The sequence below is a fragment of the Mytilus californianus genome, unplaced genomic scaffold (assembly GCF_021869535.1).
Source record: "Mytilus californianus isolate M0D057914Y unplaced genomic scaffold, xbMytCali1.0.p SCAF_7, whole genome shotgun sequence".
In the NCBI taxonomy this organism is placed as follows: Eukaryota; Metazoa; Mollusca; class Bivalvia; order Mytilida; family Mytilidae; genus Mytilus; species Mytilus californianus.
This window is the reverse complement of record NW_026262723.1, coordinates 37,020,048-37,045,901: the sequence shown is the minus strand read 5'-3', so window position 1 is coordinate 37,045,901 and position 25,854 is coordinate 37,020,048. Positions and strand designations below refer to the sequence as shown.

The 25,854-nt window shown below is 31.6% G+C and overlaps 1 protein-coding gene across 11 annotated transcripts in view; it reads left to right on the top strand.

Moving 5' to 3' along the window:
* LOC127708383 (MICAL-like protein 1) overlaps nucleotides 1–25,854 on the top strand; it is a 69,617-nt gene that overhangs the window by 27,567 nt on the left and 16,196 nt on the right. For 6 of the 11 annotated variants that reach the window (XM_052213245.1, XM_052213244.1, XM_052213250.1 and 3 more), the window contains 9 exons: nucleotides 2,357–2,405; nucleotides 3,834–3,975; nucleotides 6,309–6,424; nucleotides 7,897–10,056; nucleotides 10,414–10,528; nucleotides 15,843–15,872; nucleotides 16,899–16,995; nucleotides 19,168–19,241; nucleotides 23,581–23,695. In XM_052213245.1, the coding sequence (XP_052069205.1) occupies nucleotides 2,357–2,405; nucleotides 3,834–3,975; nucleotides 6,309–6,424; nucleotides 7,897–10,056; nucleotides 10,414–10,528; nucleotides 15,843–15,872; nucleotides 16,899–16,995; nucleotides 19,168–19,241; nucleotides 23,581–23,695 (2,898 nt within the window). Of the gene's footprint in view, nucleotides 1–2,356; nucleotides 2,406–3,833; nucleotides 3,976–6,308; nucleotides 6,425–7,896; nucleotides 10,057–10,413; nucleotides 10,529–13,450; nucleotides 13,541–15,842; nucleotides 15,922–16,898; nucleotides 16,996–19,167; nucleotides 19,242–23,580; nucleotides 23,696–25,854 lie in introns of those variants that run through there. The other 5 variants (XM_052213251.1, XM_052213252.1, XR_007985258.1 and 2 more) reach the window with 4 other exon arrangements.

The following is a 25,854-nucleotide window of genomic DNA, read 5'->3' as shown; positions in this document are numbered from 1 at the left end:
GCAGTACCTCCCTCGGAGCAAAGCCAGTTGAATTGGTAAGGGATGGCCAGTGGGGTGTTGTCCAATTTGGAAATGAACTGACATTTTATGATCTACTTTCATCATTTCTACAATATTACCACTAGAAACCTCCATGAGAACAACTACACAGACGTGTAAGAATAGCAGCTAACCACATCTTTAATGACTTTATTGACTAACTTTCACTTTTAACTTAACTAGATTCTTATTTTATTTTACTATCACTTTCTATTTATATCTATAACGTCGTCATAACAACCTCTATTGTTACGTTACTTTCGGCGAACCACACAACTGCAAAATTTGTAATTCACTGTTTGATTTCATATGTAATATTGTCCTGAAGACACCACGCTTTTTGGCGAAACATGTTGACCAGAATAAACTCCTACCATGCGGTAATTGATGGGTGTTGTTGTCTTTATTGTCGTTTATTTTACTTATATAGTGAAAGACAACTGTGAATACCTTTCGGTATCCACCCACTATTACCCAACCGCACGATTACCACTTCAGGTGATGGTTCACCTTGTTCAAATTCAAGTTTACTTTTTTACTGTGAACCCCTGCATCCGAAAGGATCCACCTTTGCCACACTAGCGTTGTACCTAACAACCACCCAGCATGGACGAAAAACCGGACCGTTTAAAACGTTCTTGATCCGTTCCCGAAAATTACCAGATACAAGGAAAAAGGAGAGATTTGGAAACAGAAGTAACCACAGAAACATACAAATAAGAAGCAGTCCATCACTGAAGATTAACATACCATACATAAGTACACAGAGTCAAAATAATTCAGAATACCAGGCATTTTACTTAGAGAAAAAAGGAAGGAACCAGAAACGAAATGAACCACATAAACCACAAAACATATTTATAAAGAAAAGCTTGATCCACGGACACTTTATTAGCAAAGTAAATTTTTATGAACGAATCTACCAGGATTTACAATTCCCAAAATTGCACTTCACCCTATTACCTACGCAATTGGAAGCAGTACCTCCCTCGGAGCAAAGCCAGTTGAATTGGTAAGGGATGGCCAGTGGGGTGTTGTCCAATTTGGAAATGAACTGACATTTTATGATCTACTTTCATCATTTCTACAATATTACCACTAGAAACCTCCATGAGAACAACTACACAGACGTGTAAGAATAGCAGCTAACCACATCTTTAATGACTTTATTGACTAACTTTCACTTTTAACTTAACTAGATTCTTATTTTATTTTACTTTCACTTTCTATTTATATCTATAACGTCGTCATAACAACCTCTATTGTTACGTTACTTTCGGCGAACCACACAACCGCAAAATTTGTACTTCACTGTTTGATTTCATATGTAATATTGTCCTGAAGACACCACGCTTTTTGGCGAAACATGTCGACCAGAATAAACTCCTACCATGCGGTAATTGATGGGTGTTGTTGTCTTTATTGTCGTTTGTTTTACTTATATAGTGAAAGACAACTGTGAATACCTTTCGGTATCCACCCACTATTACCCAACCGCACGATTACCACTTCAGGTGTTGGTTCACCTTGTTCAAATTCAAGTTTACTTTTTTACTGTGAACGCCTGCATTTGAAAGGATCCACCTTTGCCACACTAGCGTTGTACCTAACAACCACCCAGCATGGACGAAAAATTGTCGTTTATATATAATAGAAGGAAGATCCCTATTGATTTTGTAGTCACTTGGTCTAAGTTCAAGGTCATAAATGCTAAAAAAAAACAGATTGTGTAAGACAGCTTTTATATTACTATCTAAAGTCATAGAAATTAATAATGATTCCTTAAGTAAACATAAAAAAACAACACCATCACTGTAAACTTTCCCCTTTTAAGGAGGGTGTAGGCTTGCTTTCATAAGGTTCTTTAATAAGAGTCTGCTTTGTTTACTTTCTCTTTGAATGGATCTTATTCTGAATATGCATTAAATACATTCAGCTGTCTTTAGACAATGTTATCAGACAATTAAGCTAAAACAGAAATAGACACCCTTGTGTACCTTTTAAACAAGATATAGGGCATTTTAGTTTGGGTTAGACATTTTGCCTTCCAAAAGACCACCTGCAGTTCCCTCCAAAGAGATGTTGTAAGGCCTCTTAACATGATGACAGGATTGCAATCTTCCAAAACAGAGAATATTTCAGATATTCAAAATAAGAGATGTTCCCATTTCAACTAGATGTGTCTCTTATAGCCATATATGAGAAGAAAAAACAGAAATTTACTCAAATTCAATCTCTTTGCTTTTTCTTTATGTTTTCCACAGTAAAGCCTGTTGATGTTTTACCTGTAATTCTAATACTTTTGTTGTTTTTTCAGAGACTATGACTCGTTATCCAAGGAAAATGTATTTGAAAACAACCAATTGGTAAGTAATGGAAATATGGTAAAGTCCAGTAATTTCATTGGTACATGAGCAAATTATTTACTTGCAAACAGGAATCATACCAGGTTCTTCTATTCAACATATACATCATTAAAGTAAGAAAGTCATGAAAAATAAAGGGTTCCAGTACGATACCCCCTTAGGTCACAAGGTCATGTTTAAAAATCGACTCCGTTCACCAGATCGCTTTTAAGCAAATTTAAGAAAGTTTGTTCTGAACATTTTTAAAGGTCACAGGTCCCTTTAAATGAGATGTCAGACCAAGGTTCCAGGTCATATTTGGTCATGTTGGAGTCCCATAAATTTCCACAAAGTCAACTAGAAAGGGGTGAAACACGACAAAAAAGGATCTGTGAAAATATGTTAATATACAGTTAGTTCATTCCTTTTGTTGTCATAACATTAAATAACTTGACTTGTATGATAAAGACAATAGACACAAGGGAAAAGTTTGATCTTTTATAGAAAGATGAGATAGGTTATCTGCAGTTATTACATTCTGTAAAATAATCTTTACCTTGCATACCCAGACTATTACAGAAACACTTTGACTCTTTATGATTAGTTAAAAAAAACATTGACATATTAATATAGATCATTTGGTTCAACATCAAAATTTAGTGAGTAAAAAATAACAAATTAAATTCAAATATATTTCAAATTCCTTTCCTGAAAAAAAAACCCAACAAAATGTTAAAATAGCAGAAAGAAAGGTTATTAACATGAAAACACATTAACCATGGTAGTTGGTCATTCTTTTTCTCAAGAGAGGACTTAAAAATGTCATCACTAGGTGCCTATGGGTTCTTGACTTACTCCAGTTATTTAAGAAATGACAAGTGCATCTCGTTTCCTGGTATGACTAAGACTAAAGTTGCCAAAAGTTGGTTGTTAAAGTTAAACATCTTGGCTTCCTCTGACCTTAATAGAAACTGACATTTACATAGAAATGTATGAATGAATGTATATCATATCCTAGATGCAGATACATTTGTATGTGAGAAATATAAAGCAATGTTGATAAATCTGTTACATTCTCAATTTTCATATGTTGTGGTCAAAAATGCAATTTCCGTATGCATTTCGTAAAAAAAAAACATGACAATTAGACATGAAATATGTGAATGGGAAAAAAGTCAGATGGTTGAATCATTAGTTTCTTAATATGTTCCAATTTTCATTTCACTTGAAATGATTATTTGTAAAGTGCATATTTGACATGTGCAGGTCTTATTGTTAATTTGCTTTGATTTTTATGAATGGAATAATTGTATTCAGATTGCAAGAATAGTGTCTCGAGTAAAAAAGAGATTACCTTTTTGCTATAATATGATTTATATCACTGATAATTATAGCAGCATATATCAAATTAAAGATACTGAGTGATAGAATGAATGATTTATTTTTCAGGCTTTTGAAGTGGCTGAAAGAGAGCTAAATATCCCAGCATTCCTTGATGCCCCAGACATGGTAGCCATTAAAGTTCCTGACAGACTCAGTGTTGTCACCTATGTATCTCAGTACTATAACAACTTACATGATAAACCTCAGTGTAAGTTCAAAGGTCATGCTGCTATAAGTCACATGTTATTTCAGATTTAAGTGGTAAAAAGTAATGTGAATGTGATGTTTTCACTTTGGTATTGCACATGCAGAATTTCTAATAAAGAGGCAAAGATTTTGTCAAGGGATATGTTTATTTATTTGTCAGTTTTGCTGAAATAACAGAAATTTTCTCTTTCATTTACTTAGTCTTAAATATTTGATAGGTCATGTAACTTAGTACTCTTTATCACATACCATTATGGCATGGTTGCCTCTAATCACACCCTTCTTTCAGAACCTCATTGATGTATATTTCAAAAATATGATCTGTACTTGTCAAAATCTATATCACCTGATGTAATAACTCTCAACCAATATCAGCTGTTCGTATCTTTTTGTCCTTCTAGTTGATACTGATTTGATGGAATGATATAACATGCTGCTGTTTCATTTATTTTCATTAGTACCAAATTTCGAGAATTGAGAAAAAATTGAATATTCGTGGATAACTGATTTCATGGTTTTGCCAAAATCTGAATACAAGCTTAACTGAATTCATGGTTTTACTATGCCCACAATATTTATGAAAATTGATATATACCATTATTAATGAATCCACAGTATCATATTGTCATTTATAATTCTGTCTCAGTGTGACAAATGTCAAAAGGAAGGAATATGCAAGCCACAAATGATGTTTTTAACATATATATAAAAATAAAACAGACATAGAAAACTGAATAATTTAATATTCTAACATGTAATAAGACACATATTAGAAAAATGTGCTTGCATCATTCTAAAGTTTAAATATATAATTTTCTAACTGACAAATAATTATGACATAGACTTTAGTAATAGTGCAAACTCGGTTCAAATTACAACTTTAATTTATTTTTATATTATTGCGAAAGAAATGATACTTTTCCACAGATTCACTTGATAGTTACCTGTCGATTTAAACTTTTGTAAGTTCTCTTGTCCCATCTAATGAATACAATAGCTATTGTTCTCTGTGGAGTTTATTCAATGGGTCCTTTAAATTTCTTCTAAGAGAAATCTATCACTCATTGATTAATTTACCTGAGTAAAAAAATTATCTTCTAAAAGATAAAAATACATGTTTTACATTAAAAAAACTGCATGTGATTTTGTATTTATTCAATATCAATAATATATTTTCCATCTGTTGAATGTAAACAGTGAATCAAACATTAATAAAAGTTGATTTCTGACAAAATTTTCAACATTGTTCCTATTTAGATTTGTTTTTCTTGTGTGTTTGACAAATAAAAACTTGAAAATGAGGATGTTTATATTAAAAGGCCTTCTTAAAAGTATTCTATAACTAAACAAAAACAAAAAATATGCAAATTTCAATAGGAACAATGCTAAAATTTTGTCAAAAATCAACTTTTTATGATTAAATTAGTGTTTATTTTGAACAGATTGAAAAAAATATTATTGATATTGAATAAAAACAACTTATCGACATGTAATCCTGATGATCCGGGCATGTAAGCATGCCAAAGTATGCTGACAAAATAAAAGTACCTTATAATCCTGCAAAGTGTTGTACGTTGTTTAATAAAGATTTTTTATTTTGATTGGTGAAAACGACCCTGCATACCATAGATATCAACTTCTAGGATAGTGACTCGGTTCAAATATGGAGTTTTGGTTCAATAAAATCTTATATCATTGAAAATAATTTATGATAATGCTTTCTCATATGAATTTCCACTTAAATTTAAAAAAGGATAGTTTCTACAGTCAAAAGTGTTTCACCATTTGAAAATTTCACTTTATATTTCATATCAAAACACATTATCAACAAATGATTAATAACAATTCTCCTTAAGTTATTTCTTGTCAAAATTTAATGAAATTTTTACCGTTAAATTCAGAAATACCTACAGTTTCTTGCAATGATTATGTAATATATTTGTAATTTTTTCTTTTATTAGGTAATCACTATTTAAATACAAATATGAATTTCTTTACGAAAAAAAAAATGTATGTCTATATCGGATAATGACACCTATTTCAATATTTGTGTATAAAGAATGAGTCCTCAGTAATGACATTTCATAAAAAATATTTCCTTATAAACATGAAAAACTGCACACATTTATGAGCTTAACAGTAAAATTTAATAAAAATCTAGCCTGGAGTAAGTTTGTGACAATGTCTGTTTTTATATGAAATATATAGGGAAATGTACGAGTGGTGAAACACTTTTGACCTATGTATGTTGACACAAGTCATGAAAACAGAGATGGCTACCGTAATACAAATAATTTTTTCTCAAAGATACAACTTCCCTTTACTTTTTTGTAGTGGGAGGTCCAGGTGTGAAGAAAACTGTAGCTACAAAACGACACCAACCAGACCCAGAGCTTGGTGGACCAGAGGCCAAGAAACTTACACCCAGTCATCAAAATGCTAAAACGCCTGTAAGATTTCCTTGGTGCTTGGAGCTTTGTTACAAAATATACTCTTTTTTACACCCCAAAAAGAAGTTACTAAGTATTTTTTTTCTAGATTTATTTGAATAAACTGAGCTGCCACATGAGTGAAAAATCAATACAAATAAATCTTTGATCAAATATTTTATTATATACAAACATCAGTGGAAGTTTTTTTAATAATAAATGTCAGGTTTTGAATTGAAAAGTTAATACTGTAGGAAAAACATGTACACAAACAACGGATATAGATATAAAATATAAGACAGACACAGATAAGTATAAGAATAAAATACAGACACTTAAAGCAATAAGAACAAATTAAAAAGGCAAAAAAGTATATTAGAAGGGGATACTGAAACACAGTTGGAATTAAAACAGACCAATTAGAACAATCAAATAAAAAAAAATATAAGATGTAACATCATACAAAAAGAAGTTGATAAACAAAATACGCTGATCATGAAAACTGAAGCTTGCACAATGTGAACTTTCATAAAAAATAAGAAAAAAGCATAGTATTTTTTCTTTAAAATGACTGGGCCAACACTTTCACACAATCTTGAAATATAAGGTACTTTGGTGTGTCATTTCTGCTATTTTGATTGATGCAAAAAATTGCTTTAGTTTCTAACTGGAATATTATCCATTTATAAGTAATAGTCATAAAAAAGATTCAAAAAGCAATTTGTTAAATCCAGTTTTAAAGTTAACTTGATAGTAAGGAGATGTGATTTGATTGCCAGTGAGACAACTATCCATAGACCTAAGTACAAAGATGTGAACAATAACAGGTCACCATACAGCATAACAATAACAGGTCACCGTACAGCATAACAATAACAGGTCACCATACAGCATAACAATAACAGGTCACCGTACAGCATAACAATTACAGGTCACCATACAGCATAACAATAACAGGTCACCTTACAGCATAACACAGGACACCATACAGCATAACAATAACAGGTCACCATACAGCATAACAATAACAGGTCACCGTACAGCATAACAATAACAGGTCACCATACAGCATTACAATAACAGGACACCGTACAGCATAACAATAACAGGTCACCGTACAGCATAACAATAACAGGTCACCGTACAGCATAACAATAACAGGTCACCATACAGCATTACAATAACAGGACACCGTACAGCATAACAATAACAGGACACCGTACAGCATAACAATAACAGGTCACCGTACAGCATAACAATAACAGGTCACCGTACAGCATAACAATAACAGGACACCGTACAGCATAACAATAACAGGTCACCGTACAGCATAAAAACTTGTCCTTTTCTTGAGCAAATTACAAGCAAAACCTGATACAATATGTTTTGATATTTATTTAAACAGTATATTTCTTGTTCCCGAAATGGTATTGGTATAGAAATAAGGTTAAAGGTTAAATAATTAAATCAATATATTAATGATTTTATTTCAGTCAAAAGACCGACAATCAATGGGAGACAAGTGCCACATCTGTGGAGATAAAGTTTATTTAATGGAACGCCATGTTGACAAAAATAAACTTTTCCATCGGCATTGTTTTAGACATAGTGATCTTTCACCTACCAGCAAAGTTTTCAATAAATCTGAACTGAAAAAGATAAGTGACAAAGTGAAAAGTGAAAACGAAACAAAGAAACTGAGTGACAAAGTTAAAAGTGAAAATGACACAAATAAGGCTGCAAAATCTGACAATAAACAACCTAATTTTTGGGAACGACGAAATGAAGCTAGGAAAATTTTGAAAATGGACACTGAAGAGTCTGTCCCATCCAAGGGGACAGCCAATCAGGATAAAAACAGTTCTAAGTCAACTAACAAAGATATTAGTAAACCAGATATAATAGTGACCAGTGATAACAATATTTCAAAGGATGCTGCTAAAAGTAAGAAAGAAAGACCGTCAGATTTGAATCTAGAGACAAAAGTAGACACTAAAAAATCAAGTCCTTTACCATCACCAAGGAAACCAAAAACTAGCAATGTTGAACCAATGGACACAAGTGAAATAAGTGATGTCAAGTTAAAACCGGTGCCAACTCCTAGAATTGTGCGAGATGAAAAGAAGACATCACCATTAAATGGAATTTTATCTAAAAAGAGAGAAAAGTCTCCTGGCAAAAGTCCCTTTCTGTCTCCTAATCAGGGACTGAAATTATCGTCAAGTAGTGACATGTCCCCATTATCCCCACCCCCATTACCATCACAGCCACCCCCTCCACAACTGACCAAATCTAATTTATTATCACCTGAATCAGACGCTGTAGGTACAAGTGCTAAAGTGACAGCTAATTTTGGAGAAAAATCAAAACCCTTGACATCTCATGGGAGAAAATCTCCACAGACTAGTGCTAAAAATGAAGTAAGCTCTTCAAGATCTTCAAATTCTCCTGATAGAGGAAGTAGTGTGTTTATTTCCCCAAGGACAAAAGAGTTCTCTCCCACATTTTCAGATTCCAGTGCATCATCAGACAGTTCAAAATTTAGTTCTAGTTCAAAGGAGAATAAAACTTCTCCCAAAACTACAAATCAAAGATCATCTAACTTTTCTCCACCTTTATCCAAACCGAAATTTGGTGACAAACGACAGATGAGTGTGGAGGAAGCCATTGATTTAACAAAAAATGACACAAATAGAAATGAAATGGTAGCAGTTGTGTTCACCCCTAGTCCAAAAGAAGAAAATGACAAACAAGTTCTTGGTGGATTGTTGTCAAATCTTGCCAACATCCGACGAAAGCAGAAACCAAGTGATACTAGTCCAAGTGAAGATTTGTTAAATCAACGAAACACAACTGGGGCTTTGGATATTCAAAGTAGAGACCAAAAAGGCCAAGTGAAAAGTGCAATATTTACAAAGCCTCTCAGTGAGAGTGATCAAAATAAACACTCTGTTAACAAAGAATCTCATCTCAAAAATATTTCAAAAACTGATACTGATATCCCTGAATGGAAACGTCAGCTAGAAAAGAATAAAAATTTACGACCAAAATCCGCAGACATATTATCTGATAAAAAGACATCTGAAACATCAAAGACACAACTTGAGAAGGATGCACATTTAAGACCTAAAACAGAAATGTCTAAGGTGTCTCCTAGACCAAAAACTGTGGACGTACTATCGGATAAGTTTAAAACAGATCAGAAACCACAGTGGCAAATAGAAGCTGAAAAACGAATGGAGGCAAGAAAAGGTGGTTATGTTGATCCTGAAAAAGTAAGGCCACAAATAGATGTTGGCAAAGATCAACTGAGGCCAAAAGAAGAAACAAAACTTCCAAATGATAGAAGTAGTACTCCTTTAAAACCGAGTAGGGTTGACATAAAAATCACAGACGATAAACGGGAAAGTGCAAATGTTCAGAAAAGAATTTTACCGACTATTCCAAGTCTTACTGAAAAGGGAGATAATAAAGATGATATTCAGGATAAAAAGAAAATTTCTGTGAATGTTAAATTTAATTTCTCACAAGGTAAAAAGGAGGAAGAAAAAGAAGAAAAATTTAAGCCACCTAGACCACCAACATATATCCACAATAGTCCAAACGCAGGTTCACCAAACAAACCAACTAGACCACCTCCACCATTAAAAGATGTAAGTTTATTCAGTAGCCTCACTTTCATTTTTTGTATATTCTTTGTTTTAAATTTTGGGATATTTGAATTTTAATAGAGAAAAAAGAAAAATATTACTCACAAAAGAAGAACTTCTGTTTTAGATAACATACACACATTTACCATGTATTGTTTCAAAAAGGATGAGTGCTGTATGCATTAAAAAAGTGATATGATAATTATCTAAATTTTCTTCATTAGTAATTATTTGTCCAAACCATTGAATGCTCATGCTAGGAATCAAGTAAAAATAACTAAAGCATGGCTGGAGGTTCTTTTATTAAACTGGTATGTTTTCAAAATCTTTCAATATAATCATGACAATATTTAATGATAGGGAGACCAAAGGAGATTATCACCATCAGAGATCCAGAAACAATTAACACAGATAGATTCTAGACTTACAGAACTGGAGATCAGAGGACGACAACTTGAAGATTCTATCAGAAAAGGTTAATTTTTTTAGTGATTTTCCTTTTATTGATTATTAGAAAAATAGAAAAATAGAACTTTGGGTGATTTTTAATTTAATTTTTGATGATCAATATTAGAAAGTAAGAAATATCTACAATATATTTTTTTAAGAAAACCTTCTGACACTACCCTTTAGATGTTAGGAATGCTTTTAAATACCTGCTACATATCCATTTGTACATAGAAACACTTTTTTTGGTGTACAGTACATTTATGCATCTGGATGTTCGGGTTACTCTACTGTAATACTTTATACATGTATATATATGTATATATATGTATATATATATTTATGAATATATATGACATGCACTATATATAACACATGGAAAATTGTGTCACTAAATTCCTATATTTTATATCAATCAAAAAAAGAATATAATCCAAAATTAAATGTGAACATGCAGGTCAATTAATCAATTATATTTTTTCAGCCAATGACCTACACAATTTTTATTCACATTTCTTCAGTTAATACATTTGTAATAGCTTTTTGATGTATTTAGAATCATAGTTGATTTTCTATGTTTTATGCCTTGCAGCAAACTAATTTTACCATGTAGTGGTTTTAGGATCTTTTATACCAAAAAAAAAAATCATGAAAGAACAATTTCAGATTTGACAGAAACGATCCTGACAGCTTTTTATATATGTCTTTATTCTGTCAAACCTTTGCAATTACAATGGTATACAGACAGTAAAAGTAAAAATTTGTCATTCTGAAAATACCCAAATACTATTGTAAGGGACATAACTCTACTTTTTATCTAGAAGTGTTTGTTATTTGTCAATGTAGGACTATGTCTCAAAATGTCATTGGATTTTTGGTACGAGTGAATATTTGAATTTGTATCTTCTGGAAATTCACTAATGCTCTTATCATTGCACATATTCATTTAACATAGGCTATAGTAAGTTTGGCAAGAACATAAGCTTTTATATACATGTAGCCAAGATATTATTCATGTGTGATCGGCTATTTGATGCTTAATACTTCAATTCATTAAAAACCATATTCTTTGCTAGATCATTTTAAATTTAAGATACAATTTGAAAATAAAGAACTATAATTTATATCAGAATAGAAAATGACATATTTCTAGTCAGTTGTTTGAAAATCAGCGGCAGACATTTCATGAAAATAGAACTTGAAAAAGTCTTGTTATTTGTCTCAAAAGAATGTTGGTGCTATTTTTTCTTTTTAAATTATACACAGTAATTACAAGTAGGCATATTTGTTTGGGACTATTCCAGAAATATTCAAGCGATTGGAATTTAATGACCTTAACACATTAGAAAAGAATCTCCCACTTTAATGTGATAGGTAAAATGGGATAAAATGTCCTGCAAATTTTCGAAAAAAAAATAATACTTTTTGTTGACCATATTTGTCTTGTAGTAAAACAAACCTTTGGATGTCAGGATTGCCCAAAGAAAGACCTCCCTATGACCATATTATCCGGACACCCCTCTATGTGTTATGCAACAAGAAAAATCATAAACTATGCATTATCTATAACAACCCTTTTGATCATTGATTATTTAACTTCAAAAACTAAGATTTTTTTCCCTATGGAAACACCCCCATATCCACTATGATTATGCCATTTAGAAATTCAGAATAATCTTTTCAGAGAGAATTATATAGAAGGTGAGTGGTGTTGGGAGGGGAAAGTATGCTATTGGATACAATAGGTGGAAAATAAAGTTTGGAACAAGAAAATTAAGGAGATGAATGAAAGTCATGGACTTGGGCATGTTGGGTAAAATGAATATGGATGGACATTAGAATATTATCCTTAGAAGTCACTTTTTAGGAAGTTTAAGCATAAGTGAAATATGATTATTCTTAGATTATTATTTATGCCAAGCATTTGCCCTCACTCATGTTTTTAAGTTTACTTTTCACATTTTCAATATGGAAACTGTTAATTCAGAGTCAAAACTAGTAAAAAAATTTTTTTTTAAAAAAAGTGAATATTCTGAATATATGAGAATATTTTCTTCAAGACTAAGGGTAACAAAAACTAAATTTCTGGAATAGTCCTATCACCAGTAGATTAGTACATGAGATTATTAGTAAACTTTTTCTCTGTAGTGGTACATAGGTAAGGTATATAGATCATTATCATAACTAACAAAATTCACATTGCAAAATACAGCATTAGTAGTCAGACCAAAATCTTTTATATTTTGACGGAAAATTTTAATGCAACAAAGATAGTTTTGTAGCATAATCATGTTGTAATATTTTAAAGAAAGATACCCTTTTTAGGTGCCATTTTCTGACATGACATAAAATATTGGTTGCCATGGAAATCAGATGGAAGTTATAACTAATGCTGTATTTCATCATTTTGATTGTTGAATATTTCAAGAATTTATTAATGAGAAAATGTTTTTGAAAAAAATGTTTTGAATCATTTCATGCAAATTTTGTAACAAATTATATATTTTCAAAAAATATTTAAAGATATCAGCAGTCAAAAGTCAAACTATTGTTCATTCATTTACATGTTCTAAGTAAAATGGAAAGAATTACACTGCAGCAAATTTACAAGTACCTTAATGAACATTTCCTGTATCTGATCAGTAACTCCCTAAACAGCTGATCAGTAACCCTCTGTACAGATAACTTAGCCATTCAGTGCCACAGAAAACATTGTGGCCATTTGTCAAATTTTCAAGTTGGTCTAGATTTAACAGAATGTGCCACATTTTACTTTCAATTTTTTGAAGAACATACAATTGCTTATATCCACGTGGTGGATAGTTGTCTCAATGGCAATCATACCACATCTCCTTACTTTTATATAGAACATGAATATGAATTAACAATCATTATATCATTATATCATGCAAATTAATAAATGTGTATTATGCTTTTTTCGCTGAAACAGATCACAGTCTTCCATGCCATGGAGTTGTTGGGATTCAGTAGGGTAATACATGGCTTCAGCCAATCATTTCATTTAATGTCGGTTGCTATGGTAATGACCTTGAGTAGATGTTCACTAACATATGTAGTCACTTTCACTAACAAAGGGTTTTAATCAGTCCAGTTTCTGGGCTATATGAAAGAGCAAGTTTAGGCAGTAACTTTATCTGCATAAGTTGTAGAAATGAAAATCAGAGATTACTGCAAAATTTATCAGATTTCTTGTCAGATAGTTCAAAAATGTCCATACTGTATTGTAAACGTAAGTCGAGGGATGACTTTGAAATGTCATGTGTTCTTAGAAATCTTTGCACTGTATTTCACTTAAGAAATAACAGGAAAAATTGCATCCTGGGAGTTCCTTATTAGAAGGCTTCATAATTCATAAGAAAATGGTGTATTCTCTTTTGATTTATTAATTTGGAATTGACTTAAGACTTTCTATAGGAAGGGGAAGAATTTAGCATACATTCTCAAGATGTTTGTTATTTAGACACAGTGTACATCTAAAATGAAATATTTATAATATTTATTATATTCATAATTTACTCTTATTGTACAAATTTTTCTGACAAGAAACAAAAGGTAAATTTTGTGTGATCTTTGACATCTGTGGAAGAACTTACAAGTTTTTACTCAGTGATATTTTTTTTAAATATTGTAACTTTTGCACTTTGTGTGCCTTGAGCATTAAACATCTAGAGTTCTTATAGAAATTAAAGCAATAGGTCATCGCCAAGCTGCAGCTTATTTTAATGCAAAGCCATTCAGCTTTACAAGCAGATCCGTCATATTATGCTTTTTAATATAATTCAGTTTATACATTTCACTTGGATACAAAAAAAATGCTGTAATGGATTGGAATAACATTACAGCAAAGGCATACTCTATATATTTGATGAAATATTTCCCCATGGAAATTTCTAATTGAATAATTAAAAACTTGAGCTTTACCAATGCCCCACTGGTAGACATTTCAAAAACATTTTTTACAGATTTTTATATTTTTTCAAAGTTTGGTTGGAAGGGCATTTTGACATGATTGAGCAGATATTTAGCTCTCATGCCAATGGTGATTGAATACAATTAATTTAATTTAAGTGAACTTATTTAACCTTAAAATGAAATTTGAGATGGGGTGCACAAAAGGTAGAAACAAATATTTCATTTTTATCCCTGGTTTTGAATAAATAATGATTTTTTTTATTAAAAAGAGATCTAGTTAGAAATTGCCTATTGATATTTTACTTTTTAAAATGCATGTTGATGTGTAAAGATTGCCCAAAAAGAAACTAAAGGGTCACGACTCACAAGTCACACTTTTCACTGTCATGACTGTAACTTCTAATATTTGTATATGTCTCTTTTTTTTGTTTAAACAATGGGTGTTGTTAGATGTAACCAATGACACTGTCAGAGTAAGCATCTCATTTCAAATGATAACTTGACTGCTTACAACAAAAATCATAAATGTGTTTACCTATTTTCTTGCAAGTAGGCAAATCTATTTTAATTTTATCAACAGCTAATTTAAAAAGTAATACAGAGGTTCAAACAAAAACTGCTGAGGTTAAACTTAATACTAAGTTTGAGGCACTTGCATCAATCTGCCTCCTCTGAACAATTGTTTTAAAGGGTCGTTGAATAACCTTGATCATTTCAAGAAGTTTCATTACCGGTATATATTCATGATTAACGCTGTAAATAGTGATTATCAAACTCATTCAAGTTCATTCAACAATTTTATGTTAAAAGGTTATAATATAGTGAATTAGAATAGAATATTAAAATTATTTGACAAATTTGAAGCTAGATTATAGCTAATTTAGTACTTCATGTTTTCATTATTGCTTGTTGCTAGTCATTTCCATAGGCTATTGTAGTCATAGCTTGTTGCTAGTGAATTTGCATCGTAAAAATACCCATGTATCAAAACAACAAAATTCCTATATGTAAGGCATAAGTTCTTACCAAGGAGAGATTTTTGTCTTTTTGCCATGACATTGCCATGATATCGCCATGATATTGCCATGATCTTGCTTAAAGCTTTTAGAATTTACATATGGAAAAAGAGGACAATTTTCCAAACACGCAAGAACCCTTAAAAATTTAAACTCCTATGTTATCAATTTGGAAAGATATATGAATAAAAAAGATGTGTGGTATACATCAATCAAAAAACAACTCAAACGTTCCAGTATCTTTTAATATCCAAATATGATCGCAACGAAGGCTTCGTTCAGTTTTGATTTTGGTTCATGGTTTTCATGGCAAAAATTTTTTCTTGTTAAGAACTCAACATCCTCCAGGTCACCAATACCAAAACCATGCTGACTTTATTACATTCCTTACAGACTTAGATGAGTTAGACATTACTCCCATGGGTAAGAGATAAAGCCTTTCACAGTGTGGGTATGCAGTGAACCATTAACAGTAAATTTTACATTTTAAATTATTGCATGGAATGGGCAAAAAGAGCAATTTTAGTTTGGTTTGGAGACAAAATTCCTAAAATGTATGGATGGATTTAAAAATATTATATTTGGTTTAGTAATGTATTATTATAAATAAAAAATGCACATTTTATATTTTCATTTACTTTGATATTATTTCACAATTTTAGATTTTTTTTTTTTTTTATCTTACTTTGGTAGCAATTCAGATTTATTTAGCTAATTAAAATTAATGAAGAAAATTAAGAAGTCACTAAATAAAGTAGATTTTCTTTTTTTGTAGTTTTTACGTTACTTGATTTTTTTTAAACTGGAAATTTTACTAATAATAATTAACACTTGTACATTCTTTAAGTCCCTTTTTTAACCTTAAATTTTAAGAAATAATTGATATTAGATATTGATAAGTAAAACCTAATGAATTCTAACTTAAAAAAAACAGAGCTTATAACATTAATTCTGAATTGCGTTGTACTATTAAAACAAATGGTGAAGGGTAGTCAGTGAATTAATCGGTGTGCACAATCGTCAGTATCTATGGTGACTGGTAATACAACCCCAATATTTCACGCATTTTCTTGTGTATGATTTGCAATCCCATCAATGTATTTGAATTAAAATTAAAAAAAACAGGCTTTAAATTTGTCACAAATATACCAGAATTTATACCTGAGAAATCTTCTATAATCATTAATTATGCTTTTACCTTCCTTTGAAAAGTTATTTGATGTAAAAACAAATTCTGTATTTGAGTTTGAAAACCTTAATGTAAGTTAATATCTGAGTATGTTGATACTACTAGGAATGAACTAACATGGTTTAAAAACATGGTATTTACTTCATAGGCCATATTGTTGACAGAAATAAGTTTACAGATCAATTAAAGGAGATATGAGATCCAAAAAAATAGTTGTGCACTGATTTCTTTGAGTCATTGAACTGTTTAATTTTTTTCAGTCCAAGAAGAAGAGGATGACAAGATGATGGTAGAATGGTTTGAATTAGTTAACAACAAGAATGAGCTTGTCAGAAAGGAGGCTGATCTGATCTATTTGTAAGTAAGGGGGAATAACTCTTAATATTAATCTTTGTATGTATGAAAGTTACTATCTTTAAGAAAAGCAGTCGTTTTAATTTTTTTTTAAGCAGGACAATAATATAGCTAATAATTGAATAGAGGAATCCAGGGTTCTTTTAGATGATTTAAAGATGCAATATCATTTAGACTTTTTAAATGCAAATTATTTCCCACTAGGTTTTATACTTGAGCAAGATATTATTTCTAATCACATTTTAATGCATATTTTTGAATTAAACTTAAAAGCTCATCTTTTAATTCTTGGTTTTTGTGTTACACTTGTCATCAGTCATTTACATATTATACTGTAAATTCTTAAGTGAAATTTGGTCCAGTATATTTGTAAAACAGTACTTGTAAAGTGAATGGGTAATTAAAAACTAAAAACAGACTGTCCAGCAAAAAGCTTTTGGACCACATATTTTCCATTAAATACAAATGTTCTTATTGCATTGTAACAATTTTATTCATCAATATCAGATGAGCAATGCAGACTCCTTGGAGCCTCAAATTCATGTGAATAGCATCTGGAAGCAAAAACTAAAGAGCCCTCTTTTCTGTCATGCCTGTTGATGTTTAAACTATATGTGAGCCGGCAATGGACATTTGAGTGAAATGGCAGGACATTTGAGCGCCAAAGTATAAGACATTTGAGTGCCGATATATCAGAACATTTGAGCGAAAATAAAAATAAGTATAAGACACTTAAGCGAAAAAATAAGAATGATGAATGAGTACCTCTTCCGTTTGTTTGTTGATCATTAACCTGTACAAAATTTTCAAATCTATTTGTCTCAATATTCATCTTCGTTAACCATTCAAGGGTTTCCTTTCTAGATTTTGGAAGTGCAGGTAGAGATTTACGTCTCTTTCTATATCGATATAGCCTTTGAAACTCTGCTAATGTCTTCAGATTTTAGGTTTGCCCCACCCATGTTCTGTAACTCGGTATGGATAATTTTCGAAGGACGTGGAACTATATCATCATCGGCTTTGCGTTTTCCTTTTAGTGTTTTGTCCACTCTATATCAGAAACTTTCACAAACAAGGCTGTTTTTTCTTTTATAAGTCTCGGTCAAAATTATATCCATTTTAACATGTACATTGATTGGTAAGTAGAGATCAACTCAGGACTACACTACCATTAACTCAGCCAGAACCGGTCGAATTACTTGGATGTAAAATCAAATAAAATATATTTATTTCTAAAAACTTAGTACTCTTTTTTCTTACTTTTTAAAAATATTTTCTTAATTCATATAAATGTATCACAGGGAATTTTGCTCAAACGTCCTATTTGAAAATCCAGTTCCAGCTCTAAAATGTCCTATGATGTCGGCACTCAAATGACCCTATGTGCATTTTTTATTTTTGCTCAAATGTCCTATGCCCATATGAGCTGTGGTGGATAGAAATCCATCTTATGAAAATGAATATCAATACATCTGTTAACCTAAATTTCGGGTTGAAAAAAAATCTCTATGGAAAGTCTGTAACTGTTTGAAAATTGAGTTGTTATAAAAACCCCATAAAACAGACCAAAATTCCTCTTTTATTTTGTATTTGAATGTTCCAAAATAAATCAAAGTCTTATACACGTTCATGTATATGTGCACTTGCAGAAGGTCGATTTCTATCCAATGCAGCTCATATATTAAGACTGGGAAACAGCAGATAGAAAAGTGATAATGTATAGTTATTTATAAAATAATTATAAATAGAAATATAAAAACCTCAATACTTTGTGATGCAATTATAAAAACCAATCAAATGAATTTCTGCCCTATATCTGACGTATTGACAATAATAATATATCAATTGCAGCCTTTGTATGAGGTTGATACAAGGATATTTCGACCTCACACAAAGGCAATGATTCACAGTATAATGTTAACAGTAAAATTTAGGAAATATTTCCTTTTGAACACCTTTTATTGACGGATGAAGCAAAGATGTACATGAAGCGGAGTTCAAAAGCATGTTTGGCCTAAATTTTAATAGTCTTTTGAAGTAGCATATTTTTGTGATATAGATGCTTACTTCCCTTTCAGATAACTCTAAACTAAAAAGAGCCCAACAACCTTTATGCAATTGTCCTTTACAACTTTTAAAGACATTTGTAATCAAAATTTACATATTTGATTACAGATCTAGGGCACAAGAATTGGAAGGTGAACAGAATGAAATTGACAGACAGCTGAGGGCATTATTACAAAAAAATGGTAGGTACCTTGTTATGGATGCCAGAAATGCAATAGGAGGCTGGTACTAAAGTGTAGGATACAAATGGACGCTAGATTCCAAATATAAATGCTATGGTGTATGATATAAACAAATGCTAAGGTCTAGATATAAATGTTTTTAATACAACAGGGGTAGCTTAAAATGGGGGGTTTGCCCTCCCAAGATTTTTTTTGATTTTTAGATGCAAAATACTGCATTCTTAGAGCCTCTGATGTGATAATCCATGTAGATAACAGTCAATCTTTGAGCATTATATTTATGTTATCAAATATTTTCAGAATTAAAATTGTGTCACACAGTTTATTTTTGAAATGTTTAACCCCGCTGCATTTTTGTGCCTGTCCCAAGTCAAGAGCCTCTGGCCTTTGTTAGTCTTGTACCATTTTTAATTTTAAGTTTCTTGTGTATAGTTTGGAGTTTAGTATGACATCCATTATCACCGAACTAGTATACATATTTGTTTAGGGGCCAGCTGAAGGACGCCTCCGGGTGCAGGAGTTTCTCGCTGCATTGAAGACCCATTGGTGGCCTTCGGCTGTTGTCTGCTCTATGGTCGGGTTGTTGTCTCTTTGACTCATTCCCCATTTCCATTCTCAATTTTATGTTAATGTAAAAATAAGCAGATGTTGTATGATTGCCAATGAGACAACTCCCCACCAGAGACCAAGGAGATGTGGTATGATTGCCAATGAGACAACTCCCCACCAGAGACCAAGCAGATGTGGTATGATTGCCAATGAGACAACTCCCCACCAGAGACCAAATGACTCAGAAGTTAACAAATATAGGTCACTGTACACCAAACTCTCCACCAGAGACCAAATGACATAGAAGTAAACAACTATTGGTCACTATACAGCCTTCAACAATGAGGAAGAAAACTAACTGCCTGATTTATGTGCAAAGCAATAAACAAAAAACAAATATGATATACAGCAACAAACTACAACCACTGAATTACAAGCTCCTGACTAGAGACAGGCACATACAGAATGTGTTGGAAGAAGCCTCCTCCTTATGGCCTACCATGTTAGTCTACCATGTCTGGACTCTGCATAGTGTTTAGTTCAAATTTTCAAGTTTCCCATTGGATCATTTGCCAGTTTTGTACATATTTAATTTTTTCACAGCTCCCTTGGTGTTGGGCGTGTTAAATTAAAACAAATTATAAGTATCCTGGGAAAGCACTGGGGAAATGATCCAACCTTCCATTGAAGCAATTTTAAACATTAAATTAATTTAAAATGCAGGCAGAAGAAATTGATGACCACACTTAACAGTGATTTAAAAGAGCTTTTTGGTGTTGGTTGATTGAGTCTCTTTTGAAGTTTGTACAGCCAGTCACAAACATTCCATTTTTATCAAACTTGGTACAGATTTTACAAATCATCCCATGATCCGTATTCTCCAGCCACCTATAAGTAGCTTTCCACTATGTAATAAATTCTCTCTTCAGTTTTTCTGTTTCGTACTTTTTCGTTTCTCCTTTTGATCTTCACAATTAGCTGCAGCGGGACGTTTCTGTGGGTTAAAATTATGTAGAAAACGCTCCATCTCTGTTTTTTATTAAAATATTATGGGGGCTGCCATTTTGATAACTGAAGTCTCGCGAAATCACGGACATGCGTTATCGCTTTATCGCCAGATAATGAGAAATTTGATTGGTCATTATTTTTATTCGGTATCTCGTATCTGCATATTGATTAAGGAAAAAAGAAAGTACGAATACTGGGCAGACGAAAACCCTTGGGTCCTTCTGGCCCGAAAATATTTTCCTACTGGTCCAAGTGGACATAAGACATTCTCTGGCCCGGCGGGCCCCTATACTTTAAAAAAAAAACCAACATTCTACTGATGTAAACAGATGTTCAGGTCTATATAAAGACGTATTTAATACTAAGAAATGTTTGGTCCCCAAATACATGCTACTGATGTAAACAGATGCTAAGGTCTAGATATAAATGTTTTTAATACAACAGGTGTTAGGTCCCAAAAAAACCCAACATTCTACTGATGTAAACAAATGTTTAGGTCTATATGTAGACATATTTAATACAAAGAAATGTTTGGTCCCCAAATACTTGCTTCTGATTTAAACATATGTTCAGGTCTAGATATAACTGTATTTAATACAATGGATGGTAGGTCCCAAATATAAACTACTGTGTATACTTTAAACAGATACCATGGTGTAAATATAAAAGATTTAATACAACAGTTGTTAGGTCCAAAAAAAAACCCAATTCTACTGATGTCAATAGATGTTCAGGTATAAATATAAATATATTGAAAACAACAAATGTTAGGTGCAAAATATACTTGCTATTGATGTAAACAGATGCATATATCAGGTCTAAATCTAAACTTATTTAATACACAACAGATGATTAGGTTCTAAATATACATGTAACTGATTTAAACAAATGCTGAGGTGTAAATTGAAATTATTCAATACAACAGATGTTAAGTCTCATAAATTCATGCTACTTATGTTAACAGATGCAGAGGTGTAAATTGAAATTATTTATACACATTATGGTAGGTTCTAAATTTTAAATGTATACGCATGCCTGTAGTGATAACTGATTAAATTTAAATTGCAAAGGAATGTAAGTTCCAAATGTAAATGATCAAAACTAAAATGAATGGGATGGTTAATATATGTTTGTTTGCTTAAGGATGTTCGCTACTCTGTTTCAAAATATCAAGCTTTTTAAAAGATTGTTATAAATTGATAGTATATAAATAAAGGAACTAAATAAGCAGAAAAAATTGAAGGGTCAGTGTGCTTGTTTTTGAGATATGAGCCATTTAAAATTTGGCGGGAAATAATTCTCTCTAGATTTTTCATACATTTAACATTGGCACCTTTTTTCTTTCAAAAACAATGAAAAAATAACAAGGATTTTATAAGATTTTAAAAAATGACATTTTAAACTATATGTAATCATATTATAGAGAGAAAAGTAGGGGTTAGTGGGCAAATTTTTTTAATGACACTACATGGATAAAACCAGAGGTTTCCGAATATCTTGCAAAAATTCAAAAACAAGAGGAGCGAACATCCTTAAAACAGTATCACTAACCATAATAAAAAGAGTTAAAATGTGATTATAACAGGCAGTTGCTGCCTTTGCTGCTTTGACTTTGATGTCAAATTTGTTCCTGACTGAGGTCAAAAGGTCATGATACTAAAATTGACGAACTAGGTTATACTGATGCTATTTGAATTATCCTATGTATCTTAGAGTTAAAGGGGCATTAGCTGTCAAATTTATGTTCACTGATTTGACTCAAATTCTCTTAATTGATTTATAACATACTAAAACGTATATCCAAATTATAAAAAGTCTAAAATAAACAATTTTCTGATGCTTGGGCTCGATATTAGTATCATCATTTCGTGTGTATTTTAGTCTAGAGACCATCTAATTAACCATTGAGGTGACCTCCGAAAACTGCCGACAGTCATATAACCTGATATAAACATAAATATAGATATAAATATATAGTGAACATGTGCAATTGGATTTTTCTAGGTCTATTTGATTTCATTTTATAGATTAAAAAAATATGTTAATCATCGTTTTTACCTGCATAAGAATGAGTTTTTGTGGATTGAATGTTAATCATCGTTTTTACCGGTATAAGAATGGTTTACCATTGTTTCACTTTCAAGGTTGACATTCTCTTCCTTTTAATAGCTGAACATGTCTAATTTATGCATAACCCATCTCTAGCAATGGGGTTAAATTGAGGGTCACATGAGTACCGATTCAATGAGGTCGAGTTATTCACTTGCAAGTGAATAATTATTCAGTGATGTTTCTTAGCTTATTTTGACAAAATTGAACAAAACTGGCTGCTGAAAGCGAATTAATATTTCACTATTTCACTTTCATTAATGATTGAACATATAAAAATCATAGTTGACTTTTTTCATATCTCACAGCTAATGCGCCTTTTAAAAAATTTAAAACAAAAATTTAAAAGCGGTGGTATTTCATGTAGTAATATGTACATCCTTGATCAGAATTGTAAAATAAATTTGTATCATATATTGATTTGAGGTTGATAATGCTGAGTTGTAGGGTGTAAGCAAATTTTAGATCTGCCATGCAGCTACTTCCTGTTTGCGTTTAGTTTGAAATTTCAATCAATTAAACACAAAGACTCAGGTCTCGACCCGGTATTGGTCTTGTTCAGCATTACTTTCTACATGCAATGAAGTTCAAGTATTATTTGTTTTTTAATCAGTTAATTAACTGTTTGGAAAACATCTGTTAATTTTTTGGTTTTTTTTGTTGTTTTTTCTAGAAAAATACAAAACAGAAGAAGATAAAGTTGAAGAAGAGCAATTAATACAGAAGTTACTGGATGTTGTTAACCAAAGAAATATAATTGTTGACAGTATTGATGAAGATAGAATTCGGTAAGAAATAGAATAATTACATTCAATTCATATAATGTGCATTCATTATATTTCGTGGGGTACTTATTTGTGGATTTCGTTGGTAGAAGGGAACCACAAATTCATTGTTCTCAAAATACAAATTTTCTATAGGCTTGTATGCAGAGTTTTTCTAAATCCTCAAAATCAAGTTTTAAAGAGAATACATTTTTATCGACAGTATTTATAGTTTGAGATCCTGACTCACTGCCTAAATCTGAGCCAGAAGGAATAAAATGACATGTTTAAGGTGGTACATAACACTACAGGGAGGTAACTCTGTAAAAATCAGCTTAATGTTTTGATCACGTTCTATTGTTAAGGAAATATTAAGCTTCTCAATGATCAAAATTAGTGATTGTCAAACTGCTATATATCCAATGAAATTTTTCCAATAAAGTGTGTGGTCCAAGTTTTTTGAAATCTTTATATTTTTTTTCAAGGGTCAAAGTAAATATTTTGTCCAAATTTTATGAAAATTAAAGGAGCCAAATTAATTTTAGTCAAGGTGTTTGGTACCACCTTAAATTTATTAGATGTAAGAATGATGCGTTGAGAGACAACTAGTCCAGGAACACAGTTATCCTCCTTTCATTTTTGTTGTCGACAAATATACTCCTTAATGGGACAGCTGTGTATTACCGACAAGCACTCCCCAATTTATTTCTTCATATTTTATGCATCAAGTAGCAATAAGGGGTGTAAAATTACACTAAAAACAATGGGTAATGAATTTTTAGGCGAAGTAGTGATTTGGTCAATTGAAAAAGGTAAAACATGAGTATGTCTGAAGCTGACAAACTGAATTCAAAACCCCATTAATTAACATGAAATTGTCCATATTTAAAGTAAGAGCTTATGAACTTTTCTCTATTTTGTGTCCCAAAAGTAGTACATCACACTTTAAAAAATCTTATGGAAAAATAATATATCACACATGGCAGGTGCTCTCTACAACTCTTAATTGACTAGAATTGTCAGTTTTCCTGCCGAAGGTCGTGGTTCTCTCAAAGTACTCTTGCTTTCCCAACCAATAAAAACTGGCTGCCACGAAATAGCCAATAGTGCTGAAAGTGGTGTTAAACACCAAACATCAATCTTATTTGTTACAGTATATCTTAATGATAAGGAGTTGAATGGGAAATCCACTTTTTCAGCTCAACTGGTCCAAAGGGCCAGAGTTATCTTTTGCTGTCTCTTGGTGACTGTCTTCTGTCGTCTGTTGTAATTTATTGTTGTCCTCCCTTCCATAGGAAATGTGAGCTTTTGCCATCACTTGGCGTCCGTCATCGTACCTCCGGTGTAAACTATTTCAAACATCTTTTTCTCTGAAACTACTGAACCAATTCCAACCAAACTTAATCTGAATATTCCTTAGGGTTATGAAGTTTGTGTTTTATTTTCTGTTTCGTCAAAAAACATGGACACCATGGCTAAAAATAGAACATTGGGGTAAAATGCAATTTTTGGCTTATATCCCAAAAATAAAGCATTTAGAGCAAATCAGACAAGAAGTTAAAGTATTCATTAGGTCAAGGTCTACCTGCCCTGAAATTATCAGCAAAATTGGGTATCTGATTTTTTAGGTTATTGCCCCTGAATTGATGATTTTAAGGAAATTTTGCAGTTTTTGGTTATTATCTTGAATATTATTATAGATAAAGATAAACTGTAAACAGCAAAAATGTTCAGCAAAGTAAGATCTATTAAAAAGTGTAATGACCAAAATTGTCAGTTGACCTCTTAAGGAGTTATTGTCCTTTATAGACAATTTTTCCTAATTTGTTCATCTAGTTTGCTTACTTTAAAAAATCTTCTCCTTTGAAACTGCTGAATCAATTTCAGCCAAACTTGGGCAGAATGAGTTTCAGAGTATCTAGTATAAATTTTATATTTTATTTCCTTGTACGTCAAGAAACATAGACACTATGGCTAAAATAGAACATAGGGGTAAAATGCTTTTTTTTTACTTTTGAAGAAAATATAACAGATACAAAGAACATTTAAATGACATTTTTAAGCCACTCATTAATATATATTGAAAAGCAAAAATAATCATTGATGAAAGATTTAAGATCTATAAATAAGTCAACATTTAGCTGAAAATTGTCAGTCACCATACAGTTATTGCCCTTATATGT